This window comes from Xenopus laevis, chromosome 9_10S (assembly GCF_017654675.1).
Source record: "Xenopus laevis strain J_2021 chromosome 9_10S, Xenopus_laevis_v10.1, whole genome shotgun sequence".
NCBI lineage: Eukaryota > Metazoa > Chordata > Amphibia > Anura > Pipidae > Xenopus > Xenopus laevis.
The window spans coordinates 100,747,102-100,765,813 of NC_054388.1; the positions used below are offsets into that span (position 1 = coordinate 100,747,102).

At 42.7% G+C, this 18,712-nt stretch overlaps 1 protein-coding gene across 2 annotated transcripts; it reads right to left on the reverse strand.

The window, feature by feature from the left end:
- nme4.S (NME/NM23 nucleoside diphosphate kinase 4 S homeolog) lies at positions 1–16,927 on the reverse strand. Of its 2 annotated transcripts, none has more exon segments than NM_001095218.1 (5): positions 1–485; positions 559–671; positions 5,022–5,123; positions 6,300–6,427; positions 16,762–16,881. In NM_001095218.1, coding segments are annotated over 5 exon segments (543 nt in total). In that variant the 5' UTR covers positions 16,841–16,881; the 3' UTR covers positions 1–364.
- Positions 16,928–18,712: the final 1,785 nt, after the last annotated feature.

The following is an 18,712-nucleotide window of genomic DNA, read 5'->3' on the forward strand; positions in this document are numbered from 1 at the left end:
TGCCTTCAGTACAAACATCACTTTATTATGCCTAAATGAAGAGCTGGCATTGGATCAAAAAGAAACATTAAGTGTGCAATACAATATTGTCTGGTGGATAGGACGGGAAGCAGCCAGTCGTCTGAAGTAAGTATACAGCAGGGGGTGATTCCTTTACATGCTCCGTGGTAGCACCGTTGTTAAACTATTAAATAAAGTTCTTAATCCTGAGAGTAGATTCTTGGCACGGGACTGGATTCATTAGTAAACGTAGGTACAAAAAATAGGTTAATAACACTCCTTCCTATATTGAAGTTACAAAAGGCTTGCCCCCCCCCCCCCCCCAGCAGGATTCTTTGCACTGGTGGGGGGACTCACAGCAGCATCAACCCTGGAACAAGTGACTTTGGTCAGAGGTCTCCCAGCTGATCAGCTCCCCACTGTGAAACCACAGGCTGATCTCCCGCTCGGCCCCTTCCACAGAGTCACTGGCATGAATCACGTTCCTGAGGGGCAGAGAGAGAAGAGTCAGAAGGAGACATAACTGAGTGTGGTACAAAGAACTTTAGGAGAACCCACCTGCTTATATGTACACTGAGGTCCCCACGGATAGTGCCGGGTTTGGCCTGGGAAGAGTCAGTATCTCCGACCATCGCACGAGAGGTCTGTACCACGTTGTGTCCCTCCCAGACCTGCAAAAAGGAACAATGCAAGATCACACCCCCACCAGCCAGTTACTTAAGATTACCCAAAAGACTAATTACACTAATTAAAGGAACAGAAACATCAAAAAATGAACGTGTTTTTAAGTGATGATTAAATAATGTAGTGTTGCCCTGCACTGGTAAAACTAGGGTGTTTGGTTTAGAATAATAGAAAGAATATTATATTATGTTTATATAAAAGCTGCTGTTTAGCCATGGGGGCAGCCATTCAAGCACAAGATAAATAGTAGTAGTGGGTAGAATCATATTGTATACTACAGGGCTTATCTGTTATCAGCTGTGTATGCTGTGTATCCTGAGCCTTGTCTCCTTTTTCCAGCTTGAATGGCTGCCCCCATGGCTACACAGCAGCTTGTTTATATAAACTATAGTAGTACTTATCTGTTATCTACTGTGTATCCTGTGCTTGAATGGCTGCCCCATGGCTACACAGCAGCTTGTTTATATAAACTATAGTAGTACTTATCTGTTATCTACTGTGTATCCTGTGCTTGAATGGCTGCCCCCATGGCTACACAGCAGCTTGTTTATATAAACTATAGTAGTACTTATCTGTTATCTACTGTGTATCCTGTGCTTGAATGGCTGCCCCCATGGCTACACAGCAGCTTGTTTATAAAAACTATAGTAGTACTTATCTGTTATCTACTGTGTATCCTGTGCTTGAATGGCTGCCCCCATGGCTACACAGCAGCTTGTTTATATAAACTATAGTAGTACTTATCTGTTATCTACTGTGTATCCTGTGCTTGAACAATACATTATATAATCATTCCTTTAAAACATTCAATCTTTGGTGTTACTGTTCCTTTAAGAGTGGAGACACCCAAGGGAAAGGCCTGTGTCCCAATATGGCTGTACACAGCAGGAAACGACAACTGCATCGAGTTTTTGGGGGCACACAATGAGCTGCTCTTCAGATCACTCCTAGATCTATTATAAAAAAGCTTTTTATTTGACTGTAAATATTTTTTTATTAAAAAAAAAACAAGGTACTGAGTCAACCATATTTTTGACTATAAAGAAAAGAGCTCAAACCCCCTAACCTTTTCCCCTGAAACATCAGGTTAGAGGCAAAGGCTCGTGGCAATTCTTTCTACATGTGCTCAACCACAATGTATTGTGGGTGAGGGTGCAGAAATCATTCCTCCCACTTTCATTTCTTTCGAACAGTAAAAAAAAAAAAAAAAGTTAAAGGGGAACTCCGGCTTCCAAACCAAAATTTGATAAAGAGGCTCACATAACACAAGAACCCCTACTATACTCATCACAGTTACCTGTTTCTTCAAACAGTATGAATAAATGACTAAAACTTAGTCCCTTTGTAAAATATATAATGACGCAATGGAATTCTTAATGAATCAGATGAAAATTGAGCATAGGACTGGCCAGATATGGGATGACTTTGATGTAGTTGTCCAGCTTAAATATATTGCAATATATGGACAAACAATCCCTGTTTTGTTTAAAGGGTAAGGCATTTTTAATAGCTTAAGGCACAAAATGTTTCAATGTCCTTTAATATATTGATAATGGGTTGAGTGCAGAGGACTCTTGTATTTGTCTATGTGAATAAATGCCATTGTCTATGCTGAAATCCAGCTGTTTAACAGTTCTTCTCTTTCTGCATCATTTGAAATCCAGGCAGGGAAGAATTTTCAATTGATGTATATTGCAAAGTTGCTTGAAATTATGTTTACTTTTCAAAAAGCTTAATGGGATATTGTCATGGGAAAAAAAATTTTTTCCAAAATGAATCAGTTAATAGTGCTGCTCCAGCAGAATTCTGCACTGAAATCCATTTCTCAAAAGAGCAAACAGATTTTTTTATATTCAATTTTGAAATCTGACATGGGGCTAGACATATTGTCAATTTCCCAGCTGCCCCAAGTCATGTGACTTGTACTCTGATAAACTTCAATCACTCTTTACTGCTGTACTGCAAGTTAGAGTGATATCACCCCCTCTCCTTTTTTCCCCCCAGCAGCCAAACAAAAGAACAATGGGAAGGTAACCAGATAGCAGCTCCCTAACACAAGATAACAGCTGCCTGGTAGATCTAAGAACAACACTCAATAGTAAAAACCCATGTCCCACTGAGACACATTCAGTTACATTGAGAAGGAAAAACAGCAGCCTGCCAGAAAGCATTTCTCTCCTAAAGTGCAGGCACAAGTCACATGACCAGGGGCAGCTGGGAAATTGACAAAATGTCTAGCCCCATGTCAGATTTCAAAATTGAATATAAAAAAAATCTGTTTGCTCTTTTGAGAAATGGATTTGAGTGCAGAATTCTGCTGGAGTAGCACTATTAACTGATGCGTTTTGAAAAAAACATGTTTTCCGATGACAGGATCCCTTTAAGTTATGTTTTTGTGTAACTCCCCTTTAATTTTTTTTTTTTTTTTAAATATTGTTATTCATTCTAGCGAGCAGAACATTGCCCGTGGGCATAATGACTTCCCAAACGGCGCACAGGATGAAACTGGTAATGGCTGAGGTGTCCTGTAGCAGGACCAGGACAGGTTGGAACATTGCAAGTCTTGCTGTAGCGCTCATCCTCTTGGTCACACCCCTATCTGTAACATTTATCATCTTTTGGATTTGTTTTCATATTTTGGGCATCCTCTGTCTGTACAATGAACACGGTGATCTGTGTTGCCGAATCACAACTAGAAGCTTCTTGATGCTACAAAACATGTAGGAGGTTTAACCATGCGCCTTTGAACCTACGTATATAATTATTGATGCCTTAGCAGAGCTTATTACCACTTTCATCTAATGTTCTTAATTACATGATAGGCCCACATTAAATGCGTCAGGAGGAATTCATTATCAGGTGTCCCATTTCTCTTCCAATAGGTTATTTTGACTACTGGTGGAAAAACAATGGATAAGAACTCCCCTAAGCAAGCTAAATTTCTTTCTTCAGTGCACATTCTTAAAAGGAGTTGTTCACCTTTAAATCAACTCTTAGGGGCGATTCACTATGGGTCGAATATCGAGGCTTAATTAACCCTCGATATTCGACTAGGAATTGAAATCCTTCGACTTCGAATATCGAAGTCGAAGGATTTAGCGCAGATAGTTCGATCGAGCGATCGAAGGATAATTCCTTCGAACGAACGATAAAATCCTTCGAATCGAACGATAAAATCCTTCGAATCGAACGATAAAATCCTTCGAATCGAACGATAAAATCCTTCGAATCGAACGATAAAATCCTTCGAATCGAACGATAAAATCCTTCGAATCGAACCATTCGAAGGATTTTAATCCAACGATCGAAGGAATATCCTTCGATCAAAAAAAGTTAGCCAAGCCTATGGGGACCTTCCCCATAGGCTAACATTGACTTCGGTAGCTTTTACATGGTGAACTAGGGGGTCGAAGTTTTTTTTAAAGAGACAGTACTTCGACTATCGAATGGTCGAACGATTTTTACTTAGAATCCTTCGATTCGAAGTCGTAGTCGAAGGTCGAAGTAGCCCAAAAAAACACTCGAAAATTCAAAGTTTTTTACCTTCGAATCCTTTACTCGAAGTTAGTGAATTGGCCCCTTAGTATGATGTAGAGAGTGCTATTGTGAGACAATTTGCAATCGGTTTTCATTTTTCATTAATTGTGGTTTTTGAGTTGTTTAGCTTTTTATTGGGCAGCTCTCTAGTATGCAATTTCAGCGATCTTGTGGCTAGGGTCCAAATGACCCTAGCAACCATGCTTTGATATGAATGAGAGACTGAAATATGAATAGGAGAGGCCTGAATAGAAAGATGAGTAATAAAAAGTAGCAATGACAGCAAATTAGTAGCCTTACGGAGCATTTGTTTTTATATGGGGTCAGTGACCCACATTTGAGAGCTGAAGAAAGTCAGAAGGAGAAGGCAAATAATTCAAAAATGTTAAGAAAAAATGAAGGCCAATTGAAAAGTTGCTTAGAATTAGTCATTCAAATAGCATGCTAAAAACTAACTAAAAGTTGAATCACCCATGTAATGTTTTTATTATGCTCTAGCACTTCTATACAACGGAGATTATACACCATTCACATCAGTTCCTGCTCCAGTGGTTCTTACAATCTAAGGGCAGGGACTCTCCCATTTGACAGTTAGTTCAGGGAAGGGTTTAGCCATTTTGCTCACAGGCTTCCAGCGAGTCTAATTTTGCTTATCCTTTAAGCACCAGATTGAAGTGGTGCATATTAAAGGTAATGTAGTTCAAGAGCAACAAATTGGCAGACAGATTAAGTTCCTCTCTTACATTAAGAGTGTCAACTGCATACTACAGGTATGTGTTAGGATAAATATTTTTTCTTACCATGGCTACCACGGGTCCAGCGGCCATGTATCGCAGAAGAGCCGGGTAGAAAGGCTTTCTGCGCAGGTCATGGTAATGTTCTGCTAGTATTCCCTCCGAGGCCTACAATGGAAAGATACAAAAGCAGTGAGTGTCAGAAGCCCAACATAATGCAATCTCAAGTGTACCAATAAAAACATTAAAAATTTTTTTCAAAATGAATCAGTTAATAGTGCTGCTCCAGCAGAATTCTGTGGCTACACAGCAGCTTGTTTATATAAACTATAGTAGTACTTATCTGTTATCTACTGTGTATCCTGTGCTTGAATGGCTGCCCCCAAGGCTACACAGCAGCTTGTTTATATAAACTATAGTAGTACTTATCTGTTATCTACTGTGTATCCTGTGCTTGAATGGCTGCCCCCAAGGCAACACAGCAGCTTGTTTATATAAACTATAGTAGAGTTTCTGAAACAAACACACAAGATGTACTAGTGCAGGGCATTATATTTTTTATTATCATTAGTACATTTAGTATATTTTTTAGTACATTGTATTTTCATTACTTTAAAACACTTTCATTTGTTGATGTTACTGTGCCTTTAATAACCTGTAGTAACAGATTCCATAAACCTGTGCCTGCACAAGTATTCACCTGTAGTAATCACAACTCTGCTGGGAAAAGGTGGATTGCAGCGGCCCTGTAAAGGGGAACTCCACCCAACAGCTGATTAATACACGGAAATTCTGTCTCCATGTACACATATATGAAAAGCTGTCCTATTAGCAGCTCAAACAAAGGTAAGCATGAAGATTGACAACTTTTGGTGCTACCTGTTTCTATGGAGAATGCCTCATCCAACAGAGGCAAAATGGCAGGTACCACTGGTATGTAGAAATTAAAGTAAGGTTCTATATAAATAATATTTTGAGTGGGATATCTTATTTCCAATTACATTGCACGGCATTATGCATAGCCCAAAGGCTTTGACCCACATGGCTCATTTTGTTCTCCATAATAAATAGGGATGCACAGAATACACTATATGGGATTCACTGAATCTCTGAATGGTTCGTGAAAGATTCGGCCGAATACTGAACCCTAATTTGCTAATGGAAAAGGAAAGGAAAAGGTGGGGAAAAAACTTTTTTTTTTACTTCCTTTACAAAAAGTCACGTGATTCCCATTCCCGCCCCCTATATATGTAAATTAGGATTCGGTCCGGCCATGCACAAGAATTCGGCCGAATCCCGAAGAATCCTGGATTTGGCACATCCCTAATTAGAAAGTATATCTACCTGGAGTAGTTTTAGTCCCACTAGTGTGAAGCCACGCTGCTCAAAGCGCTTGATGATTTCTCCCACCAGTCTCCTCTGTACCCCATCCGGCTTCACGGCAACGAGTGTGCGCTCACACCCTCCCGCCACTGCTGGGACAGAATAGAAAACGGAGCATGGATAGAGTCAGTGCCCGCCTGTGTTTGTATTTCAAACTTTATTGAAGTTTTACAATAAAACAAGCAGAATATTATTATTAAGATGCAGTCACGAGAATGTATATCACAAACGTCAAAACAGACAGACAGAATAGGGACATAGAAATGAAAATTATACAGTTGAGTCAACATAAACCAATTAACATACATAAACACATAAATACACCCAGTGGGCGTAAGCGAAACAAGAAAGAAAATGAGCATTGTTTCCATAAATTTAGATATGAAGGAACCCAGTTTTGTAACCACTGGGATCTCTATTGTAATCCCCGAGCAGAGGGGCCAACATTCCTACGGGCAGGAAGGAAACAGGGCACAGTGCCAGCATGTAAGGCGGCCAAAATAAGGCACAATGCCAGCCATGCAAGAGGGCAGGACAACATGCCCAAATACAAAGCTCTTGCTTCATATTGTAAAGTCTAATGAGCTGGGCCCTTTCTCCTCTTGTATAGATCAGTATTGCTATGTCATTTGTACGTTTGATGTGTACATAGGGTACATTTAGGGCTGGGACACACTGGGCGATTTGGGGAGATTTAGTCGCCTGGCGACTAATCGCAGCGACTTTTCTCCCGAATGCCTCCCCTCACTCTGCGCCTGGGTAAAATGAAAAGTCGCCGGCGCTGATCACACACGGCAATTCGTTTTCCGAAGTCGCCCGAAGTTGCCTCACGAGGAAACTTCAGGCGGCTTCGGAAAACGAATCGCCGCGTGATTAGCGCAGGTCATTTTTTCATTTTAGCCAGGCGCAGAGCGAGGGGAGGCATTCGGGGAAGATTGGTCGTGGAAAGTCACGGCGATTAGTCGCCAGGTGACTAAATCTCCCCAAATCGCCCAGTGTGTCCCAGCCCTTAGGGTCCTGCCCTCTACCTATTCTTTCCCCAGTTATCTTTGTAATGATCACTTCCTGTTCTACCTTTAAAGGAACAGTAACAACAAAAAAGAAAGTGTTTTAAAGTAATGAAAATATCATGTCCTGTTGCTCTGCACTGGTAAAATGGTGTATTTGCTTCACTACTATAGTTTATATAAACATGCTGCTGTGTAGCCATGGGGGCAGTCATTCAAAGGTGAAAAGGCACAGGATACTCAACAGATAAAGCTCTGTAGTATACAATGTGATTCTTCAGAGCTTACCTGTTATCTACTGGGCATCCTGTGCTTGAATGGCTGCCCCCATGGCTACACAGCAGCTTGTTTATATAAACTATAGTACTACTTATCTGTTTTCTACTGGGTATCCTGTGCTTGAATGGCTGCCCCCATGGCTACACAGCAGCTTCTTTATATGAATTATAAACACACCACAAACAAACCAGTTTTATCAGTGCAGGGAAACACTACATTATATTGTCATTCCTTTAAAGCAGTTTAATTTTTGCATGTTACTGTTCCTTTAAACACCTCAGGCAAAACGTAGGGGAAAAAAATAGGAGTTAATTGGCTGGGCAGCAGGATTAGAGCAGACGGATGCAAATATCCTTATATTTAGCATATGGGTTTATACTAGTGATGTGCGACCTCGGACCCCCCTTTGCAGGTGGCTGGTGGGTCCGGGTCCAGCTCTTCTTCCTGCTCTCACTGCCTGCCACCTTATACTGCTGGCTTGTGACTTCCACTTTTATAGCCGCGCGTGTGCTTGCCCTGCCCCTTTTGTGACATCATCAGCGGGTCTATAAAAGGAACCCGGAATTCAGGCTCGGGCACGCTATCTTTTTCTTTAAATTGAAGTGCTCGCGCCTTAGTGGTTTGCACACAGGAGTCCCTATGAGCACCAGGTCCACCGAATATTTTTCTGGTGTGGGGCAGCGCGCTGTTGTTACTGCCCTGACAAAGACGCCATGGTACATAATCCTTCCTTACCCCAGCTTTGTAAATGCCCGAAATTTAATTAGAAATAAGACTTATTCATAGCAAGAAGTGATAACACCCAAAACTGCCAATGCCAACCAATCAGTGATTAGACAATGTCAAGGTCAGGGCACACGCTCAGATTCGGGGGGGATTAGTCACCAAATCTCCTCTTCTTCAGGGCGACTAAGAACTGCCTCCCGCCGGCTAGAATGTAAATCGTCGGTGGGATGGCATTCGGAGAGCTTCGTTTTCCGAAGTCGTACGGTGTTGCCTCAAGAGGAAAACAAATTGCTCCGAGTGCCGCCCCGCCGGTGATTTACATTCTAGCCAACGGGAAGGCAGACGAGGCAGTTCAGGGAAATTAGTTGCCCCGAAGAAGAGGAGATTTGTCGCTGGGCGACTAATCTCCCTGAATTGCAGTGTGTTTCTCTGCCATTAGGCTACAAATGTATTGTTATTGGTACTTTTAATTACTCGTCTTTCTATTCAGGCCTCTCCTATTCATATTCCAGTCTCATTCCAGTCTCTTATTCTAATCAATGTATGGTTCCTATGGTAATTAGGACACTAGCAACCAGACTGCTTAAATTGCAAACTGGAGAGCTGCGGAATAAAAAGCTAAATAACAAACAAAAACCACAAATAATAAAAAATGAAACCCAACTGCAAATTGTCTCAGAGTATCCCTCTCTACATCATATTAACATTTAATTTAAGGGTGAATAGCCACTTTAAAGGAGAACTAAACCACCTGCAATGTTAAGTCCCCACTGGCCCCTTCCCTGCCTCCCCCCTGCACAGTCTTACCCCAGAATTCTGCCCCCTCTTGAAATAGTGACCGCACACGCAGAGTGAGCGCAGCAGAGCTATTTCAAGAAGGGGCAGAATTCTGGGGTAAGATTGTGCAGGGGGGAGGCAGGGAGGGGGGCCAACGGGGACTTAACATCGCGGGGGGTTTAGTTCTCCTTTAATCCACTGAAACGTTACAACCATTTGGGTATATATGGCGTGAAATATGACACAGACCTCATACTTTCACTCTACTGGCCAATGTCACATTGCCTATGGGGATGAGATGAAGACAGGAGCTTTTGGGAAGGCAGCAATGGCATGTCAGAATGACAACCCTCCTTCGGTAGCTGGGCAGACCTGAATGGCAGGCAGGATGGAAGGCATGCAAGGACTTGTTTGTGAGAAATTAAACAGGTGCTACTGCATTACAACAAGGATATTAATATTCATATTTGATATTCCAGCCCATAAACTGTTGTTAAAGGAAAACTATACCCCCTCAACAATGTAGGTCTCTATAAAAAGATATCGCATAAAACAGCTCATATGTAAAACCCTGCTTCATGTAAATAAACCATTTTCATAATATACTTTTCTAGTAGTATGTGCCATTGGGTAATCCTGAATAAAAAAAAAAAATCGCCATTTTAAAAATAAGGGCCGCCCCCTGGGATCGTACTATTCACACAAACAAACCATACATGTTATGTCACATGAGCCACATAACAGACAGAGTTGTGTCTTTTGCTTCAACACTTCTTCCTGTTACAGTTAGAGCTGCAGTATTTCTGGTCAGCTGATCTCTGAGGCAGCACAAGGACCATCAATGCAAGAGATGTAAAAGGGCAATATTTACTTAAATATATATTCCAGTTTGGTAAAATTCTTTAATAAGCCACTTAATATGATATAAACTATCTGTTGCTTAAGTGTTCATTTGGGGGCATAGTTTTCCTTTAACTACAACTCCCAGCATCCTCCAATAGCCGTGGACAGATAAAGCTCCATGACTGCAGGGGGATAGCTATGTTATCAGCCGTCCTCCAGCTGGACATGGAAAGGAGTGGTTCTGTGGCCTTATTAACTAGGCTCTGACTCAGGCAGATGTTGGCTTAAAGCGCTGGTTCACCTTTAACATTAACTTTTAGTATGTTATAGAATGGCTAACTCCATACAACTTTTCAAATGGCATTTTGTATTATTTGCTAAGACCTCATCTAAAAAATGCTCTGTAAGGTTACAAATGTATTGTTATTGTTACTTTTTATTGGTCGTCTTTCTAGTCAGGCCTCTGAATAATTTGGACCGGATTATGGTTGATATTGCAAACTGGAGAGCTGCTGAATAAAAAGCGAAATAACAAAAACCTTAAATAATAAAAAATGAAAACCAATAGCAAATGGTCTCAGAATATCACTCTCTACATTATACTAAAAGTTCATTTAAAGGTAAACAACCCCTTTCAGTGGCTTGTTCGCCCTGGTACGACGCAGACGGTAACATTCTTCAGCTGATCTTTATTTTGTGTGGTTTGGGAATAAATTCTACAAGTCTCAGTAATGGCTGCACACTGCTTAGGTTTATAGGATTGGTAAAATTAGAGACCAAGCTTGTGTGTGGATTTCAGAATAAAGAGTGAATAGGAGGAGGCCTGAAGAGAATGGCTAATATAGACGTGGAAAAGGCTGGCGGCACATAACCAAGTGCATTTCTCAGCCACATGAGAGGCTTTGTACAGAGAAGCCACCCTGGTCACAGGAAGGAGACTTTAAAGGAGAAGGAAACCCCCAGGGCGCTAAACCCCTCCCCCCCTCCCCTGTGCTGCCCCCCTCCCTCCTCCCCCCTGGCCTACCTGTCCCCCTGGGCAAATGCCCCTAACTTTTACTGACCCCTCTGCGCAGGTCCTGTCCACGGAGTACGCAGTCGCCATCTTCTCCCACGCGCGTCTTCTTCCTGCTCACGAAGTGAAATCGGAAAACTTCGTGACATTCGGCGCATGTGCAGTAGAGCCGTACCGGTACCTGTTCCTACTGCGCATGCGCCAGAAAACGCCGATCAGAGCAGGAAGAAGACGCGCGTGGGAGAAGATGGCGACTGCGTACTCCGTGGACAGGACCTGCGCAGAGGGGTGAGTAAAAAGTTAGGGGCATTTGCCCAGGGGGACAGGTAGGCCTGGGGGGAGGAGGGGCAGCACAGGGGAGGGGGGGAGGGGTTTAGCGCCCTGGGGGTTTCCTTCTCCTTTAAGCAACTCTGTTCATTCAACACAAGAGAAGCGGCCCCCGGAGTTCCGAGAAACTCACTTCTAGGGGGAGGAGCCTCAGCTTTCCTCACTGCCACATATATAAAGACTCTTCCACTCTGCCTGAGACACAGGGAGATCTGCACACTGCTTACAAATCCACATGAACAGAACCAAGCACATTTACGGGCAGATTTATCAAGGGTCGAATTTCGAAGTTAAAAATACTTCGAAATTCGAACCATCGAATTGAAATACTTCGACTATCGAAGTCGAAGTTTTTTCAGCGAATTTGGGTATCCTGCGGTCGAAGTAAAATCGTTTCGAAGTATTTCAGCGATCGATTGAATGATTTTACTTTGACTTCCAAAAACTTAGAAAAATGCTCTAGAAGGTCCCCATAGGCTAACATAGCACTTGGGCAGGTTAAATTTGGTGAAGTATTGAAATCGAAGTTTTTTGACAGTATTTTGATTATCGAACGGTCGAATATTCGAACGATTTTACTTCAAATCGAATTCGAAGTATCCTATTCGATGGTCGAAGTATCCAAAAAACTTACTTTGAATTTCGAATTTTTTTACTTAGAAAATTCCCTCAAATTCACTTCCACATTTGATAAATCTGACCCTAAATGTAAAGCCTGTACACATTAGGGATGCACCGAATCCAGGATTCGGTTCGGGATTCAGCCTTTTTCAGCAGGATTCGGCCGAATCTTTCTGCCCGGCTGAAACGAATCCTAATTTGCATATGCAAATTAGGGACGGGGAGGGAAGTCGCATGACTTTTTGTCACAAAACAAGGAAATAAAAAATGTTTCCCCTTCCCACCCCAAATTCGGTTTGGTGTTTCGCCGAATCTTTCGTGAAGGATTCGCGGGATCGGCCGAATCCAAAATAGTGGATTCTGTGCATCCCTAGTATATATACATAGTAAAAACAAAGTCTGTGTGACAGAGCTTTAGACTGTAAGCTCCACTGGGCAGACAGATGCCATTGTATCTACATATAAACCTCACTCTGCCCTCCACATGGCCATAAACTTTACAATTACGATCTTTCCAAGAAAGATCATTCATTTCAACACACACGTATAGAGCTGAATCGTCAGATATACAGGTATAATACACAAAAGCCATGAATAGCTTGTAAATTATATCCTTATTGGTGAGTTCTGATGTCATCAGTTATAAATGGTGAGTTCTGATGTCATTTCTGTCACATGACTCACTGAAATTTGTGTATTATAATAAAGTACCCCCAGTTGCAAAATATAAGGATATTAGAAGTTACCTCGGCGTTCCATGACCTGTATAAAAACACTCGGCCTTCGGCCTCGTGTTTTTATATGGTCATGAAACTCCTCAGTAACTTATAATATCCTTATATTTTACAATAGGGGGTACTTTGGCGGGGTATTGGCGATTGTACGTTTTTTAGTGGGAGACTGTCACTGGCTTTAACTATTGTACTATTGCTGTCAGGGGCAGAACATTGGCTGATCTGTTCTTACAACTTTTTATTTGATCTGAATGGTAAAACTTTGATCTTTATGGTTAGTGGTAGGTCGGGAGATGGGAAAGTCCGATCGTACGTTGATTCGTACGATCGGATCTTTGCGTCTGTGGCTAGCTTTAGGGTAAGGGCACACGGAGATTCGGGGAGATTTAGTCGCCTGGTGACTAATCGCCTCTTCTTCTGACGACAATCTCCCCAATCTGCCTTCCCGCCGGCTATAATGAAAAATCACCAGCAGTATAGCACTCGCGAAGCTTCATTTTCCTCTCACGAGGAAACTTCGGGCGACTTTGGAAAACAAACCACCGCCATACCGCTGGCGATTTTTCATTATAGCCGGCGGGAAGGTAGGGGAAGGCTGATCAGGGAGATTGTCGCCCAGAAGAAGAGGCGATTAGTCGCCAGGCGACTAAATCTCCCTGTGTGCCCTTACCCTAAGGGTCAGGCCACAAAGGCAGATTCGGGGAGATTAGTTGCCCCAGCGACAAATCTCCTCTTCTTCGGGGCGACAATCTCCCCGAACTGCCTTCCCCCTGCCCTCCGTCGGCTAAAATAAAAATCGCCTGCGGCAATGCACACGCGGCGCTTCATTTTCCGAAGTCACCTTACAAGGAGCTGGGGCGACTAATGTCCCCGAATCTGCTTGTGTGGCCAGACCCTAAAGCAACTCTGGGAGGGGGTCGCCGACCCTGTAAACTGTTCTAAATTGATACATTTAGTTGATACGTTTCTTATCTTTGTCCCTGCTGATCAGAATCCCTGGGTTTCATTACAGGCAGCTGTTAGAATTGATACAATAGTTGCTAATATTCCACAGATACTGCTGAGAAATGTATCAACTAAATGTGAAAATCTGAAAACAACTGAACTGAAAACATTGTTTAGAAGGTGAACAACCCCTTTGAGTTGAAATCTTTAAAAATAAGATGCACATGGTTAGGGGTGACTTAAATTATTCTCATATGTGTGTGTGTGTGTGTGTGGGGGGGGGACTTAGTAACTATTAGTGCTAGTCTGCCAGTACTGGGAAGTAGACTGATTTGTGAGTAATTAAAGATAGTAGGATAGTTATTATTATAATTAACATGTATTTATAGTGGGCCAACATATTTCCCCTTTAACCTCAGATCTGTTATTATTTACTGATCATACAGTGACAGGAGTCTCAGATGCACCAGAGAAGGAAAAGTCTAACTATACACAGAGTATATCAGGATTATAGATTAATAAATACAGGCGGGATATCTTTCATTCAAACTCTGCTGTAGCCCCACATTCACACAGGGAACCGGCTTCTGCAAGTGAACACACGTGAAACTTCATTCAGTCTGGGGATTGAAAGCCTGTGCCCAATCAGCTGCTCCCAATTAGCAGTAAAATTATTAAAGGGCCTCAGGGATGTTCCCATGAATGACTGGCATTGTGTCTGGATTACATGCCTCATGCACAGAGAGGTAATTGCTACAACTGATAGGGTTTCTCTGGATACCACTGCCAGCAACCCAGCAGAACTGCATCACTCTGCAATGATTGGCTCTGCATTAACTCCAGCAGGACTGGGGCAAAATGAGACTGTTCAACATTTCCCACAGTCCCCTGCTGCTTCTATAGACACCATCTCTCCCTACTATACCTACTATCCCACAGTCACACTCCCTTCCCAGAGACTATTATCCCACTGTTACTATAGACACCATCTCTCCCTACTATACCTGCTATCCACAGTCACACTCCCTTCCCAGAGACTATTATCCACTGTTACTATAGACACCATCTCTCCCTACTATACCTGCTATCCCACAGTCACACACCCTTCCCAGAGACTATTATCCACTGTTACTATAGGCACCATCTCTCCCTACTATACCTGCTATCCCACAGTTACACTCCCTTCCCAGAGACTATTATCCACTGTTACTATAGGCACCATCTCTCCCTACTATACCTGCTATCCCACAGTCACACTCCCTTCCCAGAGACTATTATCCACTGTTACTATAGGCACCATCTCTCCCTACTATATCTGCTATCCCACAGTCACACTCCCTTCCCAGAGACTGTTATCCACTGTTACTATAGACACCATCTCTCCCTACTATACCTGCTATCCCACAGTCACACTCCCTTCCCAGACACTATTATCCACTGTTACTATAGGCACCATCTCTCCCTACTATACCTGCTATCCACAGTCACACTCCCTTCCCAGAGACTATTATCCACTGTTACTATAGACACCATCTCTCCCTACTATACCTGCTATCCCACAGTTACACTCCCTTCCCAGAGACTATTATCCACTGTTACTATAGACATCATCTCTCCCTACTATACCTGCTATCCCACAGTCACACTCCCTTCCCAGAGACTATTATCCCACTGTTACTATAGACACCATCTCTCCCTACTATACCTGCTATCCCACAGTTACACTCCCTTCCCAGAGACTATTATCCACTGTTACTATAGCACCATCTCTCCCTACTATACCTGCTATCCACAGTCACACTCCCTTCCCAGACACTATTATCCACTGTTACTATAGGCACCATCTCTCCCTACTATAACCTGCTATCCACAGTCACACTCCCTTCCCAGAGACTATTATCCACTGTTACTATAGACACCATCTCTCCCTACTATACCTGCTATCCCACAGTCACACTCCCTTCCCAGAGACTATTACCCACTGTTACTATAGGCACCATCTCTCCCTACTATACCTGCCTATCCCACAGTCACACTCCCTTCCCAGAGGACTATTATCCCACTGTTACTATAGACACCATCTCTCCCTACTATACCTGCTATCCACAGTCACACTCCCTTCCCAGAGACTATTATCCACTGTTACTATAGACACCATCTCTCCCTACTATACCTGCTATCCCACAGTCACACTCCCTTCCCAGAGACTATTACCCACTGTTACTATAGGCACCATCTCTCCCTACTATACCTGCTATCCCACAGTCACACTCCCTTCCCAGAGACTATTATCCACTGTTACTATAGACACCATCTCTCCCTACTATACCTGCTATCCCACAGTCACACTCCCTTCCCAGAGACTATTATCCCACTGTTACTATAGACACCATCTCTCCCTACTATACCTGCTATCCCACAGTCACACTCCCTTCCCAGAGACTATTATCCCACTGTTACTATAGACACCATCTCTCCCTACTATACCTGCTATCCCACAGTCACACTCCCTTCCCAGAGACTATTATCCACTGTTACTATAGGCACCATCTCTCCCTACTATACCTGCTATCCCACAGTCACCCTCCCTTCCCAGAGACTATTATCCACTGTTACTATAGACACCATCTCTCCCTACTATCCCACAGCCCCTTCCCAAAGACAACTGGCACCATTTTCCTAACAGACACATCTGGACGACTGACTGCTCTGATCCTAAAGCAACAACTAAAAAAACACAGCCATTGACTGGCAGCCAAGGCAACACAATAATCTAGATTGCAAGCTCTTGTGTAAAGTCTCTTACTTTTTAAAGTGTTTTAATATTTAAATGCCGCAGGCTTTGCTATACCCTATCACCCAAAGTCATACAAAACAAAACCCCTACACTTGGATAATGGAATGAGCAGCACAGCACGTGTCCCGGTCACCTCAGGAGATGTCTGAATGGAAAGCACCGAGGGGCGGCGAGTTCAGTAATTACAGCAGCAGGAGCCGGTGGGGCCCGTACTGATATCACAATGGGCTGTGTAAGTCTGAATTCAGCTTGTGTCTGACGGTGCGCGGCTGTGGCCAAAACTGCAAAGCTCAGCAGCCCCTTCCAATGCTCGTGCGACTCGCAAGCATCCCATGCGCTCCCCACGCACACTCACCGCTACTGTACAACTGGCAGCCGCTCCTGCTCTGGACAGCGGAAGCCGCGGATCTGATCCCCCGCCGCAAAAAGTTCATTGTAGCACAATAAATCCTTCTCCTCCCGGCAAATAAACTTGCCGAAGATGGAGGGCGGAGCCTACAGCAGAGGGCGTGTCTTCCAGTTTAACTTTCGTCAAAACTTTACGAGCTCCGCCCACCACGTGGTTTGCTCTGGGAAAGTGCTTGTTGTGTTGCTATGGTGACCTCACACTGCTGTACCTACATGGCTGCCTTCTTATTATCTCGCCTCAACTTCTGCTTCTAAGTCTAAACAGACCCTCTGCCTCTTAATAAAGGGCAACTCCGCCCCAAAACTTTTTTTGTTTTTTGTTAGAAAATATCATTCTTAGTGCCTTTCCACCACATATTCCTGAGGCATTTTTACTTTTATAGTTGTTTGTAGATGTCACAGCTGTTGAAATCAGAGTCTGCTGGTCTGTTTATATTCTCAGCACTGCTGGTTCTGACTTGAAACAAAGTAACAGAAGCAAGCATGCTAAAAGGGTGGTTTAGCTTTAAATTAACTTTTAGCAACATTATAGAATGGCTAATTCTAAGCAACTTTTCAATTGCTCGTTATTTTCCCATTTTTATAGTCTTTGGGTGATTTCTTCTTCTGACTCTTCCCAGCTTTCAAATAGGAGTCATTGACCCCTTCTGAAAACAAATGCTCTGTAAGGCTACAGATGTATTGTTATTGTTACTTTTTATTACTCATCTCTCTTTTTAGAGCCTCTCCTATTCATATTCCAGTCTCTTATTCATATCAGTGTATGGTTACTAGGGTAATTTGGACCCTGGCAACCAGATTGCTGAAATTGCAAACTGGAGAGCTGCTGAATAAATAGTAGCGATGCTCCGAATCCAGGATTCGGTTCGGGATTCCGCCTTTTTCAGCAGGATTCGGCCGAAATCCTTCTGCCCAGCAAAATCCAAATTTACATATGCAAATTAGGCTTGGGGAGGGAAATCACGTGATGTTTTGTCACAAAACAAGGAGGTATAAAGGTTTTCCCCTTCCCACCCCTAATTTGCATATGCAAATTAGGATTTGTTCGGTATTTAGCAGAATCTTTCGGATCAAATACAAAATAGTGGATTCGGTGCCTCCCTAATAAATAGGTAAAAGTGATGCGAAATACATTGGTGCTATATAAACACATGTTGATAATAAATAACTCAAAAATAACATTTAAAAAATGAAAACCAATTTGTCTCAGAATATCACTCTGCCAAACGCTAATTTAAAGGTGAACAACTCCTTTAACAGACTTGGAGGAGTCAGGACCAGAGAACTGAAAAGGAGAGACAGACACTCCTTTCAATAGTACAAATTTGGAACGGATGTATAGGGGTAAATTGCTCTGCATAATATTTTATTCCATTAATGCTATTTTTTTTTTTTTAAAACAAAATGTTTTGGGCAGAGTTTCCCTTTAAAATACCAATAACACCAAAAAGTGGCAGTGGGTGCGGGTGGATCAGGAACAGCTGGGTAGTGAGGAGGGAAGAGGCTGGAGGTGGTGTGACTAGATGTTAGTGGGCCCCACAGCAAATTTAATTTAGGGCCCCAAAATATTTGCAAATGATCCTTATAGTTATTGAACAGCAAAGGGAACATGTGATTCTAACCCCTAGACCCAGTCTGTATGGGGCAGGATGTAAAATACAAACTCAGGAACGGTTCTTGCATTTTCCTCCTGCTGATTAATAACAGATGGGTTTTTGTGACCAGTGAAATCATCAGGCAGAACACGGCCAAGGCTAAAATGCCCCTCTAGTCCTCCAGTAGATCTTGGAATAGTCCACTTATGACTTTGGTCATGGCAAACACAGCTCTAAACATTCTGGATGGAGTTATTCATGGGAAATTCTTACACGTTCTCACTAGAGGACTGTTATATTATG